The sequence below is a fragment of the Tiliqua scincoides genome, chromosome 2 (assembly GCF_035046505.1).
Source record: "Tiliqua scincoides isolate rTilSci1 chromosome 2, rTilSci1.hap2, whole genome shotgun sequence".
Classification (NCBI taxonomy): domain Eukaryota; kingdom Metazoa; phylum Chordata; class Lepidosauria; order Squamata; family Scincidae; genus Tiliqua; species Tiliqua scincoides.
Genome location: NC_089822.1, coordinates 42,389,956 through 42,407,353, shown reverse-complemented (window position 1 = coordinate 42,407,353; position 17,398 = coordinate 42,389,956). Strand labels below are relative to the sequence as shown.

At 41.6% G+C, this 17,398-nt stretch overlaps 1 protein-coding gene across 1 annotated transcript in view; it reads right to left on the bottom strand.

Annotated features, from left to right (window-relative positions):
- The window catches only part of LNPEP (leucyl and cystinyl aminopeptidase), a 51,650-nt gene extending 34,458 nt beyond the window's left edge, over window positions 1-17,192 (bottom strand). Inside the window, exon 1 of the mRNA XM_066614498.1 lies at window positions 17,002-17,192. Within this exon, the coding sequence (XP_066470595.1) occupies window positions 17,002-17,023 (22 nt within the window). The 5' untranslated portion in view covers window positions 17,024-17,192. The remainder of the gene's footprint in view (window positions 1-17,001) is intronic.
- Window positions 17,193-17,398: the final 206 nt, after the last annotated feature.

The window sequence follows — 17,398 nt, the reverse complement described above, 5'->3', positions numbered from 1 at the left end:
TATATATCCCATTTTCCATTCACAAAGTGGCTTACACAATTATTAAACACTATACAAAACACCACAATAAACATAAATCTATAACGCCCTAAAAAGTTTGGGACTTGGCTACATGACAGATTGACTCCCCTTAGGATAGCATGCCCATTTTGTGAAGTATTCTCAGATGGCTTTGCTAAAGGCACCATTATCTTTAATATTCCGTTTGTGGTGGCCCACAACAGGGCTTTGGTACCTGCAGTGGTACCTGGCCTTTGGAACTTTCTCCTCCTGAAGCTTAGACTCCTGCTGGCCTCCCCTAAGGTACTTAAGACAGTTTTTGTACAACCTAGCTTCTGATTATTTTTTTCCCTTTTAAACTTTGTTTTGACAGCTGCTAGTTAATGCTTACTATGTATAATTTTTAAAAATTACTTTTATTTGTATTTTTAAAATGTATTTTTATTATTGTAAACTGCCATAAGAATGGAAAGGCAGGATAAAAGTTATTTCTGATATGATTTAAGTACAGCCGCAGCGAGTAGAGGCATCAAATTCCAGAGGTATAAAAAGCCATTTTAAAAAGTTTGCCTTGTTATCTCTTTACCTCCTCCACCCTGTTTCCAACAGTGAACTCTAGTTCATCAGAATCATGGCTACAATTCTTTCAGCACTAAGCACTACTGCTGAACATCCCTCCATTTTCAATTGGAGATGGAGCTGAGCTCTCCAGCTGAAATCAATAGGATAAGATTTGCTTAACGTTAGCTAGTTCATTTAATATCATTCAGGTGCCATAACTATGGGGCAGAGGCAGACAATGTAATTTCAGACAAGAAACAATTTTATTCTTGTAATTGAGCCCAAGTGTTCTTACAGAGAAGTAAAAAAAGGAACTCCCTCCAATACAGAAGAGACGGTTTTGTTATTCTTAATAGATAATCTGACTTCAAAACATTTCTTTTAAGAAAACAGTTAAAGATATTCTAACACAAAATTAACCATAAATCAAAGTTGCATTTCAGAGAGAAAGCCAGACCATTAACTATATATTATGACTTCACAGGCAGATGAGTTAACAAAATGTACTTGAAAGTTCTGGCAGAACAGGAAGTGAGAATCCACATCTACATCCTCCCTTGCATTTCTGAACTACAAAGTTTCTGTAAACCTGCAGTAAGACAAGTATTATCACTGCATAAAAAATGAACACCATGGGAAAGTTCCACTGCTTTTGATAACCAACCCCACTATCACAATAGAGCCTAGCACTGAATCTTGTGAATTCTTATGGATCCAAGAGTCTGAAGTGCCTGCAGAGATTTCCTGGTCATAAGGGTGGCAGCATCCTATTCATTTTAAAATGGGCACCTTCAGAACTGTTGCTTACTGAAGTACCCAGAGCAACTCAGACGTGCTCAGAGTTCTAGATCAGTAAGTGACAGTGTTCCATTAACAGGATTTTCTGTAATATTTTGAAGTGGAAAATTTTCATAGACATCCTCTAACAAACAGGCATCTTTCACCTAAACGAAAAGCCCCAAACTTTGTATCAGGTCACACTTACCTGATTAGGTTAGGTTAGGTTCTGCAGTCAACTCATAAATCAAAAATCACGTATGTTCAAAATTACCTTGAAAATCCCTTAAATCTGAAAAGTACCTTAGAAAGTACAAAAGTTCACAGGAAGTGAGACCAACTGAGAACAGAACAGATTTACCTCTAGGCTCAGGTTTACTACAGGGCATACATTCATTAATTGGAATGGTGGGTTAAACTACCAGCACTAAGTAAATTGTTTTTAACCAAATTCATGTATACTTGAATTTGCGGAAGTAAAATACATGTATGATGCAATTTGACTATACTATGAAGTTGGCTTAGCTCAGTCAGCCTGTAATTGCTATTCTGACCAGACCATATTCTGCTGCACACGCCAAAGGGAAGTTTTACTTAGGATGTATTGTGAGAAAAAAGCACCCTGTCTAATATTGCCAAGGAAATAAAGGCCACTTGGTCAAAACCCTCTGCTGAGTTTAGCTCTTAACCAGTCATTAGTCCAAGCCAGCCTACCTGACCTATCTAAATTTGGGAACCAGTTGCAATCCACAGTTTAGAGCCATACTTTGGCACTATGTAGCCAGTATGACTGGTATCCCGGCTAGCAATCCTTACAATTTCAAGAATGATTGAACTATAAAATTAATCTGCTATTCTGCCTGTAGGTTCACATGTAAGAAGAGACAGAAAGAGAATTCTAGGTGAGCCAACTTACAAGGGTTGTGTTAGTCTGCTTCAGCAAAACAAAAAAGCTTGAAGCATTTTAAAGACTAGTCAAATCATTTCAGCAAAAGCTGAAAGATCCACTACATCAGCTGTATGTCCAGCCAAGGTATCACATGTGTGAAACATAAATGCAATTACTTTTCTGGTGAGGGGGGGACTTTCTAGAGGGAAATAAAGCATGTCTGGGTATGACAAATCTGAATGTAAGCTATAAGAAAAAAATATATTTCGGACCTTGAGACTTTCCAGTGTCCATTTACAAAAATAGCTTTGAGGGCCTCAGTGGATGTTACAACTACTAAACTTAAACCCATGATCTTGCAATAGATAGAATGCTTCATCTCTTAACTAGTAATATTCTTTAAAACTCACTTTATGCAACCTTTTCACTGAAATTAAGAACTCTTGTGCCTACAAAGGATTGTACTTTGAGGTCAATGAGAACTACTTCAAACATATTCCAATTGTGCTAAAAATCTCATTGAAAAGCTAATTGATGCCCCATGCACACAGCTCTCAGCAAGCCTTCAAGGGCCAATGGCTCATTAAATCTAAGTGAAAAAGTCACTTGTCTTCCAAGCATGTCTTCACCTGTCTTCAAAGCATGGAACTACTGAGGATATATCCACAGTTCTATGCATGCTACAGAGGCATACATAGTTTGCTACAGGCTCTAGCCAAGAAGCAAACTGCACAGCTGATATATGTTCTTTCCAGAAACACACACAAGTACAGTAATGCAGTCTAATGCTACACTTGGAACAATTCATTCTTGTTTAAAAAAAAGACAGCAGACACACTGTTGGGATCCAATTATTCCATAACGGAACAAGAATCAGACAACAACCAAATTAACAGATCTCCTGCTCCAACTCTGGCAGGAAGCAGAATGCACAATTATCTATATTGTGTACGTCAGTTGGCAGAGACAATTTGCATAGTAGACAAGTGCAAGGGCCTACATTCAGTGTGTCAGGGTTCAGCTGCTGCTTCATAACTCTTACTTAAAGCCTTCAGTCTTAAAGTTCTTCAGTCTTGTGATTATTCCAAGGTGTACTAGTACAGAGCCTAGTACAGATAACATTAGTATTCCAGAATCCAAACATGCCCCAACAGCTGCTGCAAGACATTTTGTTTCTGCCAGTGTTTGCATTGAGAGATCTTAGAGATGTATTCCAAGAACCTCTGCAATGTTGCCAAGGATGCTGGGGCACAACCAAAGAATCACATGCTGTTTCACCAGCACCCCTGGAGCAAATGATTGTGTCAAACTCTTACCCTACTACAGCTTAAATCAGGAGGAATTATGATCACCAGCTGATCACAGATATCTACCTGCAACTGAAGTGCTGCAATAAAAGTGGATTACAAAGTGTAGTCTCTTACCATACAAAATATGCCAAAGTTTCATTATTAATTAGGAGGGAATAACCTGCAAACAATTCAAGAGCCACAAAATCCCTAAAAGAGTTATCTTTGCTGTCTTTGTGCATAAAGTGGGGTGACCCTAACACTCTGGAAAAGTTTAGAAAAAAAAAGTTCATTTCTCCACTTTCCTCAGAAAAAAATTCAGAAACATTCAGAGAAGAAAAAAATCAACCCCTCCTCCTACAGGTGGTGCATTTATTCACCACCAGGAGGGTATTTAATATGCAACCTTTTCACAAAGACACCAAAATAAGCCCCCACTATTATTTTGCATCCCTAAATGAAGGTTCAATATACAATGAATGCAGTACCATCCCAATTAAGGAACTAGAATTTAATTAAACTTCTGTTTCTCCATGAAGAAAACCAATTTCCATTTTACTTTAGAAGAGGCAGGCATACATTATGAAAATCCTCTGCTGAAAGGAAAAATACATGTATTTCATTACAGACACATGCATGCACACACAAGCACATTGTATTTCTCATGAACAAGAGCTCAAATGGTCAAAACACTGGACTTTTCCATGCCCACTGTGAGCCAATGTGGCGCAGTCCATAAATATTTTAACATTTTACTTATGAAAAACCTTGGGTTCAAATTTCTGCTCAGCTGCAACACTCATGGATATCATTACAGAAGTCATTATTATCACAACTAAATCCATCTTGCAAGACTGCTGCAAGGACGTATTGTGGGCCCGCCATATCCACAGACTCCACACCCATGGATTTAGCCATCCATGGACTAAAAATGTATTCAAAGGAAAAAAGTTCACAGAACCCGTCTCCTGTCATTTCACAGCTCTCTCTCTCTCTCTCTCTCTGCAGCACTCCACATTTGCCTTGCACCCTACCATTTCACAGCTCTCTCTTCTTTTCTTAAGTTCAGGCACTCAACACAAGTTTGAACAATTTTCTCAGCATGACATACACTGATTTGGGCTTCCATGGATTTGGGCATCGGCACAGGGTCCCAGAACCAAAGCCCCATGGACACAGAGGGTGCACTGTAATCCTGAGTTCTTTGGAATAAGGGTGAGACACAAAAATAGTCCTCTCCTATAAGTCAAAGAATAATATGAATACAAGGATTCTTCATCACATGTGTGGATCATTCTCAAACTCACAGAAGAATTAAGGCAGACATATAACTCTGCAACTGAACTCTGCATCTATCTCGCTTTGCTCTTTTTTTGGAAAAGCGAAGTATAAATCTTCTAAGTGTATTCAAGTTGCTTAATGTGCATAACTGCTACCATGTTTCATTCTCTTTATATACTCGTAAACTTTGGGACACATGCATATGGATATTAGTACAACCATGCGAACATCTGGAAGACAAAATTCAATGTATTACCAGTTCAACTGCTATTATTGCCGGTGCTTTGTAAAGCTTTACTAACATGCACAGCATCCACAGACGCCAACAAATGTTTAACCTGAAAGTTAAATTAAAAAAGAGATCTACACAGGCATGTACACGCAGGACACAATCAATGTGCTTGTCCTGCATTGCTGGATGCAACAGAAGCTATATACAGGAATCAGTCTATTGATTACATCTTTTCCAACCCTACTATATCCTCATTGATTCATTAATGTATAATCATAATTTCCAGTCTCTAGAGATACTTCCAGTAACATAAGAAAACTGGCTTCCTAGAAAGTATGTACAACTATGTGATTGGGCTTTCATAAAACCAATCTGCTTTTTTTGCAGTTTTACATGAATTAAATCCCAGCAGAGTTTTTTTCTTTCTTTCTAAAATACACCAAGAGAAAGGCAACAAAGAATCCTGCAGCACCTTAAAAGGGCAACAAATACATTGCAACAAGCTTCTGTGAGCCAGACATGCGTGAAGGAGTCTCTAAGTAGACAGAAGATTATAAAAGCATTTATCACATAAATATGAAATCTGGACAAGCTAAAGTACAAACAAAGAAACTGGAAAGATTCACATTTCTGAAACAAGAGAGACAGGAAATGAAACACAGCAGTATCTCTATTGAGTCACATACAAACAAAGCAAAAACTTAGCCTGCCAAACATTCTAAACTTTCGTTAACCATCACCATGTGGTTAATATTATAATATCCCAAATTAAGTGTTCATGACCACTGTACGTCAGCATTTAACTAGCAAATCTGCCCAAGGAGGACCTCTACAATACATCAAAACCTGATTCAGATGTTATATCTCCTGTCCAAAAGAGCCCATGGTTTGCGTTGGATCAAGAATGAATGACAAGCCTTATTCACACCCTATAAATCAGGATTCCAAGCCAGGGTCAAATTGCAATTTTCAATCCTGATTTGTAGAAAGAGCTGAAACTCCAGTTTCCCAGTTTAGATGCCAAAAGCAAACAGTGGTTAAGCAAAATGATGCAGAATTCTGTCACAAAGCTGGGTACATGAGAAGAGGAGAAAAGGGGAGCCCTTAAACCTGTCCCTGATCAGACATTTGTTAGACTGAGAATGTGACATTTGAACCAGGCCCAAGTTCACAGTACAAGATATGAAGTTACTCAAGAAGAAATCTCTTACCAGGATACTTGCTACAGAACAAACCCTTCCAGATATGTAGTAACAAATCATTTTCCAAAATCCATGTTGATGTGTGCTTTGAACACTAGCCATCCATGCATTCACTCACCATAGTTAACGGATGAGATTCTGTGCTACATATATCCAGCAGGCAGGAACCACAGTCAATGCTCAAGGGCTAAAGAATGCCTAACTACTGTATATTTAAGCAGCAAACCAAAACTGTATATGCATTCACAACACTCAGATGTTGCCCCTTCTCTTTATGAAACAATTTGATTTACTATAGACAACAGCCTAAGAATTGTACATGTGCAACACACAAAGCATACTCTATGCCTACAGGGTAGCCAATGGGCTAAATTCCTCTCATTCCTAGAAGGCAACTGGGAAACCAGGAAGATTATAGGTGACAGTGATTTCCCTGTTAGCAAGCATGCACACTAACTCAGTACTGAAGTGGGCCTCCACTTTAAATGAACTACAAGAGAATGAGTTCATATACATCACTTGGTGATCAGTGCATATAAGGCAGGGGTGTCCAAAGTTTTTGGCAGGAGGGTCACATTGCCTCTCTGACACTGTGTCAGGGGCCAGGGGGGGGGTAAGAATTAATTTGCATTTAAAACTTGAATAAATTTACATAAGTTTACACAAATGAATATATTAAAGATGAACTTATATGAATGAATGAAGGTCTTGCAATAGCTTAAGGTCTACAAAAGGCCTTGCACAAAGCAAGGCTGGCCTTTCCTTTGCTGCTGCTACTGCATCACAGACGTGAAACAACATGCAGTGGAGGGAGCCCTCATCCCACAGCTCACATAAGAGGTCAAACAGTTGCCCTCACACTGAGAGCAGTTGCATCGGGCCAGTGTGGACTCCAACAAATCTCTGGAGGGCCAGAGGCTCATTGGAGATTGGGGGCTCCCTGAGGGCCACATTGAGAAGCTTCAAGGGCTGCAAGTGGCCCCAGGGTTGGGGTTTGAGCACCCCTGATATAAGGTGTACCAATGCTCATTTTGTCAACAGTCTTTATGACTGAAAATATTCCTTAACTCCCCCCAATACTTTTGCTACAGCACACATTGGTATTTCCTTTTTAGCTGCACAATTAGCCTGATAAAAGGAAGTGTTTATACAATTGTATTTAGTCCCAAATGAGATGCAGGAAGTTTGTGAGATCTTCCATCAGAAATATAATTTCTGGCAGCAGTCTGCTGCCATTTCAGTTCCCAATCACCTAAAAGCTCCCAGCCTGAAGATAAATTTATGCAGAAGACAAAAGCAACCTTGTGTACAGTTAGTCATGCAACAGATGCATGTATGTCTAGTTCGCTATCTATGTTTATACTGGAAAGTCACATTTGAAAAAGTATGCTTGATATTAATTTCCTTCATGGAAGTTGAGTACACAAAACTGTATTCTGTGAAGTGGCACGTGGAAATTAGCTTTCAAGCACAATTAAAGCATATGAGGGTGCAAACGGATACGATAGTGGACGGGGGAACTAATACATAATGTTATGCTGATAATTTAAGTTTTATGTCAATGTGCTCAGAGAGTTATGTGGGGAACTTCCTGTTTAACAAACCTCAATGAATAAGAACAAATGAAAATCTCAGCTAAAGTAAAGCACTTTGAGATCAATGGAAGATTCAAGAATATGCTTAAATCCTTTCCTACTGAAATAAACAAAGTGTTTAAGTCAAGTTTAAAACCACAGATACCGGTTCCATGGATACAGAGGCCTGTCTGCACTTGAACACTCCAAAAATCAAGACCCAATACTAGGCATGAATCACAGTATTTAAAATGTTGTACAAAGTAAGAAATGCTGGTTTCAGAGGCTACTGCTATGTACAGCTTTTAAAAGCTGTGTACAGGAGTCCCATATCTACAAGTTTTGTATCCATGGTTCACCCCCCCCCCCCATCACACAAATGATTTATCTGGTCTCTGATTACAGACCTACTGTTGCTGTCTCTGGTTGTTTCTGTGTGTTATCTGCAAACGGTAACAGGAAGCAGGCTGGAGGGCTGAGAACAATGCAACGCTTAGCGCCCTGTAGCACTTCCAGTTAGCAACCACACATTTCACACAGAAACAAACACAGCAAAAAGAGGGCTGTAATTAGACACCAAATAAGTCATTTGCGCGACAAGGTGGTGGTGTTTTGAACCGCTTCTTGTGGTATTTGCTGCTATCCATGGTTTCCGGTATCCACTGGGGCAGCTGGAACATATTCCGCTCAGATATGGGGGACACCTGTAATATTTTAACAACACATTTCTCAGGTAGAAAACCCGCTTTTGAATAAATAGTTATAGTGTATGTTTACTGTCCCCAGTTCTTTGTTTCTCAAGCCTTTCAGGCTGCAATCCTATACATTTACCTGAACACAGTGGGTCTTAATTCTAAGAAAATGTGTATAGGATCATGCTTTCAGAGGGTGCTTATTTAAAAAAAAAAAAAAAAAAAAAAAGGTAGGGGGGGAAGAACAGGTCCAGACATTTCTCAAGTAAAAAGGCAGCTGTGTCCAGATCTGTAATGGTCCATGTTGCTCCATATCAATTTTTCAGAATTTCATTAGCAACACAACACTTTGCATGCTATACTTCTAGGGCAGAGAGCAGATGCTGGCATTAAAGCCAAAGAACAGAAGCAACACACCAAGGCCTCCCCACTCTTATCAATCTGCATGCACATTTGTCACATGCAATCTGCACTGTTTCCATTGGTGGGGGTTTCTCTGTAAACACACACAGACAAACAAAAAAGTAGCATTAAAATGTTAGGCTTTCCAAACATCTGAAGTGACTGTTTTGTACCTGAAACATTCATCCCTCAGGTAACACACTTATTGCTGAGACTGCTGTGCCACAATCTGTGTCTATGACGGCTGATAGTCTGATTGTTGTGTCACCCCTCACTCCTCTCCCCTGCCCTGGGCTAACACACAGTGTATGATGGACTATTTGGAGTTGTTTAAAAAGGCGACTACACATATAATCAGTGTCCTGAGGGATAGGATAATGCTGAGCTATTCAATCTGTTCGTCCCGCCTCCCTAGGGAGGTTATGCAGAGGTGGACATGCAACATGCATAAAGCTGAAGGGAAAAACACTATACTGTAAATGGGTGCCTGGGCTGATAATTCTTAGGCTGTACTTAATTTTGATCTGTGTTACATGCAACCAAGAGATGTCTGCGAGGGTGTTCTGGCTCTTTTCTCGATTCTAAATTTCATTAATGTCTGGAAGGGATAAAAGCTGGAAAGCTACAAAGTGCCCACATGTTAACTACACAGCAGTAGTTTCTGAAATCAGTGATGCCTTTTATAAGATTTGCAGCAAAAAACCTTCAGGCACCTTTAGCTGAAGTTATTCACAAAGAATAACTTGTTCTGCAAAAAACTCTCACTTTTGCTACCAAGAGAAATCTTTGCCATATAATTGAATAATGAAATACAATACAGTACACATTTAACCTTTTTTTCCCTTTCACTGCAGCGTTTCAGGGTCTCGTGATTAATCTTTAGGCACATAAGAACAGCCCCACTGGATCAGGCCATAGGCCCATCTAGTCCAGCTTCCTGTATTAGCATCCACTGATAGAAAAATTCATAAATGACAAGATTATTGACTTTTTAAAGCTATCACCACATCCTAAAGTGATAAAGTTCATGAACTATGTACGATGTTTAGCAGCACTTCCTTTCTTTCCCATTATGTGCAAACCTTGGGCTCAGTTGTATGTGCTATAATTTGGCTGTTTGTGGCCTGTGCTGTATCTGAGCCAACAGTTTGTCTGAGCCAATAGGCTCACTGTTGCTGAGCAAAGTGAACTGTATATGACCTTAGAGCAGTGGTTCTCATTTAGCACCGGGTCCCACTTTTTAGATGAGAATCTGTTGGGACCCATCGGAAGTTATGTCATGACCTAAAGTGACAACATCAAGCAGGAACATTTTTAACATTCCTAGGCTGCAATCCTACCCACACTTACCCAGGAATAAGTCTCGTTTGCTATCATTGTTAAAAGAACATACATAGTAGCTTGTTAAAAGTACAGGTCTGTAACATTTCCCCAAATGCAGTTACATACCATGGTAGGATCAAGTCTAATATATTAAAAGTAAAATATTGAAATGAATGGGGACCCACCTGAAATTTGCTCAGGATCCACCTAGTGGGTCGGGACTCACAGTTTGAAAAAACACTGCCTTAGAGACAAGCCCTTCAGAGCTGGGAGGGGCTGAGCATGAGGATTTTAGTGCCGACTGCAAAAGGGCTGTAGTGCCGGGTGCAAAAAGTAAGGGGCTGTCTGCAAAATTGGTGCTGTGTGCAAAGGCCGCTGAGGCTATGAAACCAACTATTCGACCTTTTGCGTGAGCTGTGCGACAAGGGCTCCCTCCACTGCTTGCTGTTTCATGTCTACGATGCAGCAGTGGCAGCAAAGGAAAGGCAGGCCTTTTATAGGCCTTGAGATATTGCAAGACCTTCATTCATTCATATAAGTTACATCCCTAATATATTCATTTATGTAAATTTATTCAAATTTAAAATGTAAATTAATTCTTTTTTCCCGGCCCCCCGACACAGTGTCAGAGAGATGATGTGCCAAAGAGATTTTGGCCTCCTGCCCAAAAGTCTGAACACCCCTGCTCCAGAGGATCCTATTTTGAAATAATTCTAAAAATATCACAGCTTCAATGTTCCAGAAAACTAGACACATCACACTGTGTCATCACACAAAACAATAATTTTGGTCATATGTGAGTTCTATAAGTTGCATGTAATTAAATACACAACTGATCAAGAGCTTTTACAGTTTTCATCAGCAAGTCATCAAGGTCTTGCTAACATTCCTCTGTGCAGTCCAAAGACAGTGGCTGCCCCCCAATTTCTTTTATGCAACCAGGTTTTATCAGTGATGACCAAAGCACTTCTGTCAGCCTCTAACTATTATGTCAGAATTGTTTCTGTAATGCAGATGGTGTAATGTTCACAGACAGTAGAGTAACTTGGGGCTTCATTCCACCAGCCCTTAATGACATGATGCTAATACTAGCACATATTCTGAAAAGCCAGACCAGAATAGCATATAAATGTCAGTAGAGTAGAGCGCAGTCTTGTCAAATGGGATTTGGATTATGCTCTTCAACATTCTTAATCCATTTCACCTAAATATACCAGCAGTACTGTATATGTTTACAGAAGTCAAGAATGGCTGAAACAGACATCATCAATATACCTTGCTTTCTCTCAATCCTGTAGCAACACTGGTTTGTTTGTTTGTTTATTTCTAGAATTTATATTCTGCCTTTCTATCCCACAAAGGGCACTCAAAGTGGCTTACAAATAAGACAATACTAAAAACATTGATTTATAGACATTTAAAAACAATAAAACACAATAAAATTTGGATCCGGATTAAAATACGTTCATAAAAAAGCACCATGCCCCCCAGCATCTGCATAAAAAGGTTTATCTGAATAAAAAGGCCCTAAGACCCTGCCGAAAGGACTCTAAAGAGGGAGCTGTTCTCAATTCCAGGAGGAGGGAATTCTACAGACAGGGAGCCACCACTGAGAAAGTCCTAGAAGATTTATTTCAGATTCTTCCCACTAAGTTTAGTTTCATCATTAATTTACAGCCCAATCCTATGCTGGCTGCTGTCCCATGGTATAACAGCACCGAAACGGCCGCCACTGTATCCTGTGGGGCCAAGAAAGCAGCCAGAAGTCTACTTGGTGTAAGCACCAGCAGCCCCTATGGGTCTACTTAGATCTGCACCAGTGCTGGCACAGAATAGTGGAGCCCAGTGTAGGGCTCTAAGACTGGGGAAGGGAGGATAGGATGCCATCCCACCCCTTCCCTAGTCTGAACCACCCCCAGGCTGCCCTTCCTCCCAGAAACACCCCCTCCCTGCTTCCCCCACTATCCTTCCCGTGCTCCAGAATGCCTTCCCACCACTCAGTGGGGAACTGACCAGCATGAAGGCCCAGTGCGACTGACACTTGCCTCCCTGCCAACGCCTTTCCTTTCCCAGCCATCACTGTATGCACTGAATGTTTGCAACGGCCATTACCAGGTGCTGCCCAACAATAGGACTGGGCCCTTGATTACCTTACATTTCTATTTCATATACAGTACTTGTTAAATCTTAAATCAACAGGTTCTACTGTCATCCGAAATTTGGGGGAGGGAGTATAGACCAGCCATTTTCAACCACTGTCCCATGGCACACTGGTGTGCCGCGTTTGGTCTGCAGGTGTGCCATCGGACTTTGGGGGAGGATCATTTGTTAGTAGGGCCACTGGGGAATGTGAGCCCCTGCTGTCAGTGTGGTGTGCCTTGTCAATTGTCCAAAAACTGATGGTGTGCCTTGACAATTTTAGTACTTGGTCCGTATGCCACGAGATGAAAAAGATTGAAAATCACTGGTATAGACTAACACATACAAACTCTCATAATTACACAAAAGTTCCCAAACTTCTGTAGTCAAGTTTTTAAGACATAGTTTAGAGCTACTTTGATTCTTATCAGAGTTGCAGTAAGTTCTCAATAGTGCATTTCTACAAGGCCATTTGTTTAGCTGAACCATATCACTTTTTAAAATAAAATGTGAGGAAGTTTCTGGCAGCAGTCTCTCAGCTTCCAGAGATTCATGATAAATATAGTAATGTGGTCAAGGGAAAGAAACAGGTCCTAAATAGGTCCTAAAAGGAAAATTGGTGTTCATATATATGTACGTATAAGTAAGAGAGAGCACTCCCAACACATGGGTACTGTTCTAACAAAGTCAACTAATCACAGGAGTATGCAGCACCAGTGGCATAGCTAAGAGGAGGCAGGGTGTACTTTGCACATCTTCAGAGGGTTCCAGCCCACACTCCTGACTGCAGATCCCAAAGCGCAGAAGGTGCAAGAGAAGGTACTGAGGCAGTAAGGACTTCTCGCCATCTCACTACATTTTGCTGCACCCCCCTCACAGGTGCTGAGCAATTCCAAAAGGTTTTCTTCAAGAAAAAAGTGGTCAGCCACTCAGAGCGGATCGCAACCGCTCCGAGCGCACCGTAAACCCAGAAGTAATTGGCAGTTATGTCATCAAGTCACTACAATTACTTCCCTGTTAGGTACTTCCTAAAATAAAATAAAATAAAAAATAAATACTTCGGGTGGGGGTGATATCTGACGTCACGGCCCCATGTGCCAGATGCTCCAGCTACACTACTTTGCAATGTTCCATGCCTCCCTTCTCTAAGAACAGAAGAACAGCCCTGCTGGATCAGGCCATAGGCCCATCTAGTCCAGCTTCCTGTATCTCACAGTGGACCACCAGATGCTAACTCTAACTATGTGCCATTTCATCTTAACACAGAGCTCATCACAGGTACCTCTCTCAGGATAGCAATTATTGAAGATCACTAAAACTGTATTCAAAGCAAGAAGTGTGACAGTATGCTCAACCACCTGAATGACTGCTGTCTAACATATGGTTCAACTGTAGCATAACTTGAGATTTACAAGCTGCAATGGGGGGGGGGTTCCTTGGGAGACAGAAAGAGGGAATATAAATGGTTTTAAATAAGTTGTCTCAAGGCAACTAACACGAACAGGCCTAAACTAGTATCCTTCAAAATTTCTTTCTTCCCCAAATCAAAGAGATGGTAGGCTAATACAGAAATAAAGGACAGAAACAAAGAAATAAATTCCTTAATGGACATTTCATAAAATTTACTGAAGATTCTTTATTAGGTTCACAGACCACAGCCACAGAGATGAAAGCACCCTGCATGTGGTTCAAAGACTGCCATTAAGAGGTTCCACAGAATGTGACAAGTCTCAGCAAGTTGCCTTAGGAGAGCATTTCATGTACTGGCAACTCCATATGGATTATCCTAGAGGCAAAACTGTAATTCACTCACAAGTAGTTACTAGGAACCCCCAGTGTTTGTGCAACACTAATAATACAAAGGGGAGGGAGTCATTTGCGGGAAGGAATTCATGAGCCGGCAGGGATGCTTAACACTTCTTCTCCCACAATACATCTTAATATTGCTCCCCTAAAAAGCGTTCCCTCAACATACAAAATCATTTTTGTCCTGGCTGGATTATGAAACCTGAAGTAAACCCAGTTGGTGGAAAAACTAAGTCAGGGGCACTTACAAGGAAGAATTGGAAGCCAGCAAACATAGGTCCTCAAGTATTCCCCCAAATCCATTATTATTAATATTTATATATTGCTTCTCAACAAAAAAAAGTTCATAAAGCACTTTATAGAGAAAAGGCAAATTAATAAATGGTTCCCCAACCCAAAAAGGCTCACAATCTAAAAAGATACATAAGAAACTCCAGCAAATAGACCCTAGAACAGACACTGTGCAGGGGAGAGGGATATTTGATGATATTTGCATATTATCTTTGTTTTATGCCTTCTAAAGTTTTAATAAAATAAATATTATCTTTGCAAATATGAATTTGTAAAGAGAATGTTCTGTTTCTCAAGAGTTCTCCACCCAAAGTGCAAGTATAATAATAATAATAATAATAATTACAGAAAGCTCATGAAAGAATAAAAAAATCACAGGCAGTCAGACATTTTCCATTTCAACTTTCAATCTATTCCCTTCTAAAACAAAACTTAACATAGTGCCATTTCTCTTTTTAATGAGAACGGTAGTTGGGGTATTAAAACTAACTCGTAAGCACTTTCATGCCTGTTTCATTTTCAGTATTAATCTTACATCCTGCCCAACAGATTTCCTGACCTATCAGTTGGTTTTCATCCCCAAACCACTGGGGATATAAACCAACTAAAGTAATTTAGGCACTTTAAAACATCTAGTGCAGTGGTTCTCAGACTTTTAGCACCAGAACCCACGTTTTAGAAATAAGAATCTGTTAGGACCCACCAGAAGTGATGTCATGACTGGAAGTGACATCATCAATCAGAAAACTTTTTAACAATCCTAGGTTGTAATCCTACTGACTTACCCAGGAGTAAGTCCCATTTACTATCATTGATTAAAGCATACACATAGTAGCCTGTTATAAGTACAGATCTGTAATATTTCCCCAAATGATCACATACCATGGTAGTATCAAGTCTAATATATTAAAAATAAAATATTGAAATGAATAGGGACCCACCTGAAATTGGCTCATGACCCACCTGGTGGATCCCAACCCACAGTCTGAGAAACACTGATCTAATGCATTCTACTGTAGTCGTAGTTAAAATTATAGTAGGAAATGCAGTTTTTACATAATAACAAAATAATGTTCCTGGTGTACTCAAGTAAAATGTCAGAAAAGACAAATTTATTAATTTGGCTATTACCACACTGAGGTTGTAATCCTATAGATCAGTGGTTCTCAAACTTTATCATTCTAAAAAGGGTGTCTTGGGCTATAATCTGTCAGGACCCCCTGGAAGTGATGTTATTAACCTGGAAGTGACATCATCAAGCAGGAAAAAATTTTAACAATCCTATCCACACTTACCCAGGAGTAAGCCCCATTGATTATCATTGTTAAAAGCATATGCATTGTAGCCTCTTCAAAGTACAGATCTCTCCAAATGCAGTCACATACTATGTTGGCATCAAGTCTAATATACTAAAAATACTGAAATGAATGGGGACCCACCTGAAATTGGCTCATGACCCACCTAGTGGGTCCCAACCCACAGTTTGAGAAACAGCGCTATAGACACTTTTCTGGGAGGAAGCCCCACTGAATACAATGAGATTGTTTACAATTTATTTCTGACCGAAGATACATAAGATTGCACTTGAGTCTCCAGTTTTTCTTTAACCTGTATTTTTAAAAAACTGATCAAAACTGTTGATTCTGGAAAAACTCTTAGTTCTTGCTGCTCAGACGAGGGCCAATTTGTTGACGTTACCTAAAGAGCAGTAACAATATTTGGTTTAAGCTCCCAGTTAGGAGTAAAGAAGCTTTTAGTCCCAAATACTAAGGCTACAATCTTCTCCACACTTTCCTGGGAATAAGGAAAAGTGACTAAAAAGGGACTTACTTCTGAGTAGACTTGCATAGGATTGGACTCTAAGGCTGCAATCCTCTCCACACTGTCCTGGGAGTAAGCTGCACTGACTAAGAGGGGGCTTACTTCTGAGTAGACATGCCTAGATTGGGCTCTAAGGCTGCAATCCTCTCCACATTGTCTTGGGAGGAAGCCCCACTGACTACAATGGGACTTACTTCTGAGTAGACATGCACAGGATAAGTCCTGTACTTCTACACAACCCCTAGGAACGCCTCAACATAAGCAGACTTGACGCGGGTTGGCCTGCTGGAAGGAGCATCAGCATCTCTCAGGTTCCGACCTGATCTTGAGCCAGAGCCTGGGGGGAGGGGGGGAGGTGAGAAATAAACAAGGCCATGTGGAGTGTGGAGCAAGGGGGGGTCCCTCACTCCGCGCTGCTGGCACGTGCTTTTGTGCCCGAGGAACTGGCGCCAGCTCGGACCTGGGTGGCCTCTCAGGACTCAAGGGGGCCGCCGCGCGCTGCAGCCTCCCCCTTTGGGGTGGGTCCCCTCGAGCTGGGCGCCCCGAGGGCAAGGAGGCGAAGGAAGCCCCCGGGCCGCGCAGCCGCCCCCAGCCGCGCACGCAGCCTCCCTCTCCAGCGGGCGCCTGGAGGGGCGGCACCCCTGACCTTCAGGCTGCGCGGCCTTAAGCGGCGGCGGCTGCCAAGAGGGCCCTGGCTGCAAGGAGGCGGCCGCGCCACTCACCGCTGCTGGGGAACGGCTCCATTTTCCTGCTGCGGGTCGAGCGAGCGAGCAGGAGAAGCACCCAGAGAAGCAGAACTGGCCGCCGCGGAGGCTCCTCCTCACACCTTCCCTCTCCCCTCCTCCTTCTGAGGCGGCTGCATGTTGCCCGGCAGGAGGCTTCAGCTGGTCCGGCTGTGGTAGCTCAGCTCCGCGCGAGCGCTGCTGCTGCCGGCAACAACAGTCCCTCCAACGGGCGCGGGGGGGGGTGGCCGCTGCCCTCTTCCCGTCACCACCAGCCCCGCTCCACCATTTTCCGCTGCTGGGGCTCCTGCAGCTCCTCCCCCTGCCGGGGCTGGGCCGCTTCGGGCAGAGCTGGGGCCGCAAGAGCAGCTTGGCGCACACGCCAGAGCCCGGGGAG